Source organism: Austrofundulus limnaeus, unplaced genomic scaffold (assembly GCF_001266775.1).
Source record: "Austrofundulus limnaeus strain Quisiro unplaced genomic scaffold, Austrofundulus_limnaeus-1.0 Scaffold386, whole genome shotgun sequence".
Lineage (NCBI taxonomy): Eukaryota > Metazoa > Chordata > Actinopteri > Cyprinodontiformes > Rivulidae > Austrofundulus > Austrofundulus limnaeus.
In genome coordinates this window covers 396,863-397,470 of record NW_013952788.1, presented here as the reverse complement: position 1 = coordinate 397,470, position 608 = coordinate 396,863, and the positions used below count along the sequence as shown (strand labels likewise).

General features: G+C 54.6%; 1 protein-coding gene across 1 annotated transcript in view; it reads right to left on the bottom strand.

Annotated features, from left to right (window-relative positions):
- Positions 1-261, bottom strand: part of tshz2 (teashirt zinc finger homeobox 2) — a gene marked incomplete at its 5' end in the record, with an annotated part of 78,036 nt that extends 77,775 nt beyond the window's left edge. Inside the window, 1 exon segment of the mRNA XM_014023688.1 lies at positions 189-261. Coding sequence (XP_013879142.1) covers positions 189-228 — 40 coding nt within the window.
- Between the last annotated feature and the right edge of the window lie 347 nt (positions 262-608).

Below are 608 nucleotides of genomic sequence, written 5' to 3'. Positions count from 1 at the left end.
GGTCCACAGACCGGATCCTCTGGATCCAGCAGGTCCACAGACCGGATCCTCTGGATCCAGCAGGTCCACAGACCGGATCCTCTGGATCCAGCAGGATGAAAGTTTGACGGACCAGCTTGTCCCAGATCTGAGACAGGATCTCACACAGAGACAGGAGGATCAGCTGAACAGGTTGTTTGGAGTCTTACCCGCAGCCCGCTTGGGAGCCTGCTGTTTCCTCCGAGGCATTTTGTTGTTGTTGTTGTTTTTGTTGTTGTTTGTCTCTGTTTGTGGGAGTCGCAGTTCACCACAGAGCCCAGGTGGAGCCTGAATGCGGTCTACGATAGTCCATGCAGACACAGAAACAGTGCGAGTCTTTCTCTGGGCTCTTTTCTCTCTACAGAACAGAAAAGAGGAGAAAAATCCAAGCGGAAGAAAAAGGCGAGGAGCCGTCAGAGACCGTGGCTCGTCCGTTCACCTTCCTCCTCCTCCTCCTCCTCCTCCTCTTCTTCTTTCTCTCGGGAGCGATTCGTCTCTTCTCACCATCCGCTTTTGTCCCTCGGAGGCTCCTGTGATGATGGACGGCTGTCAGTCAGAGCCCAGGGCAGCGTTTCTGTGGCGGGATTGCG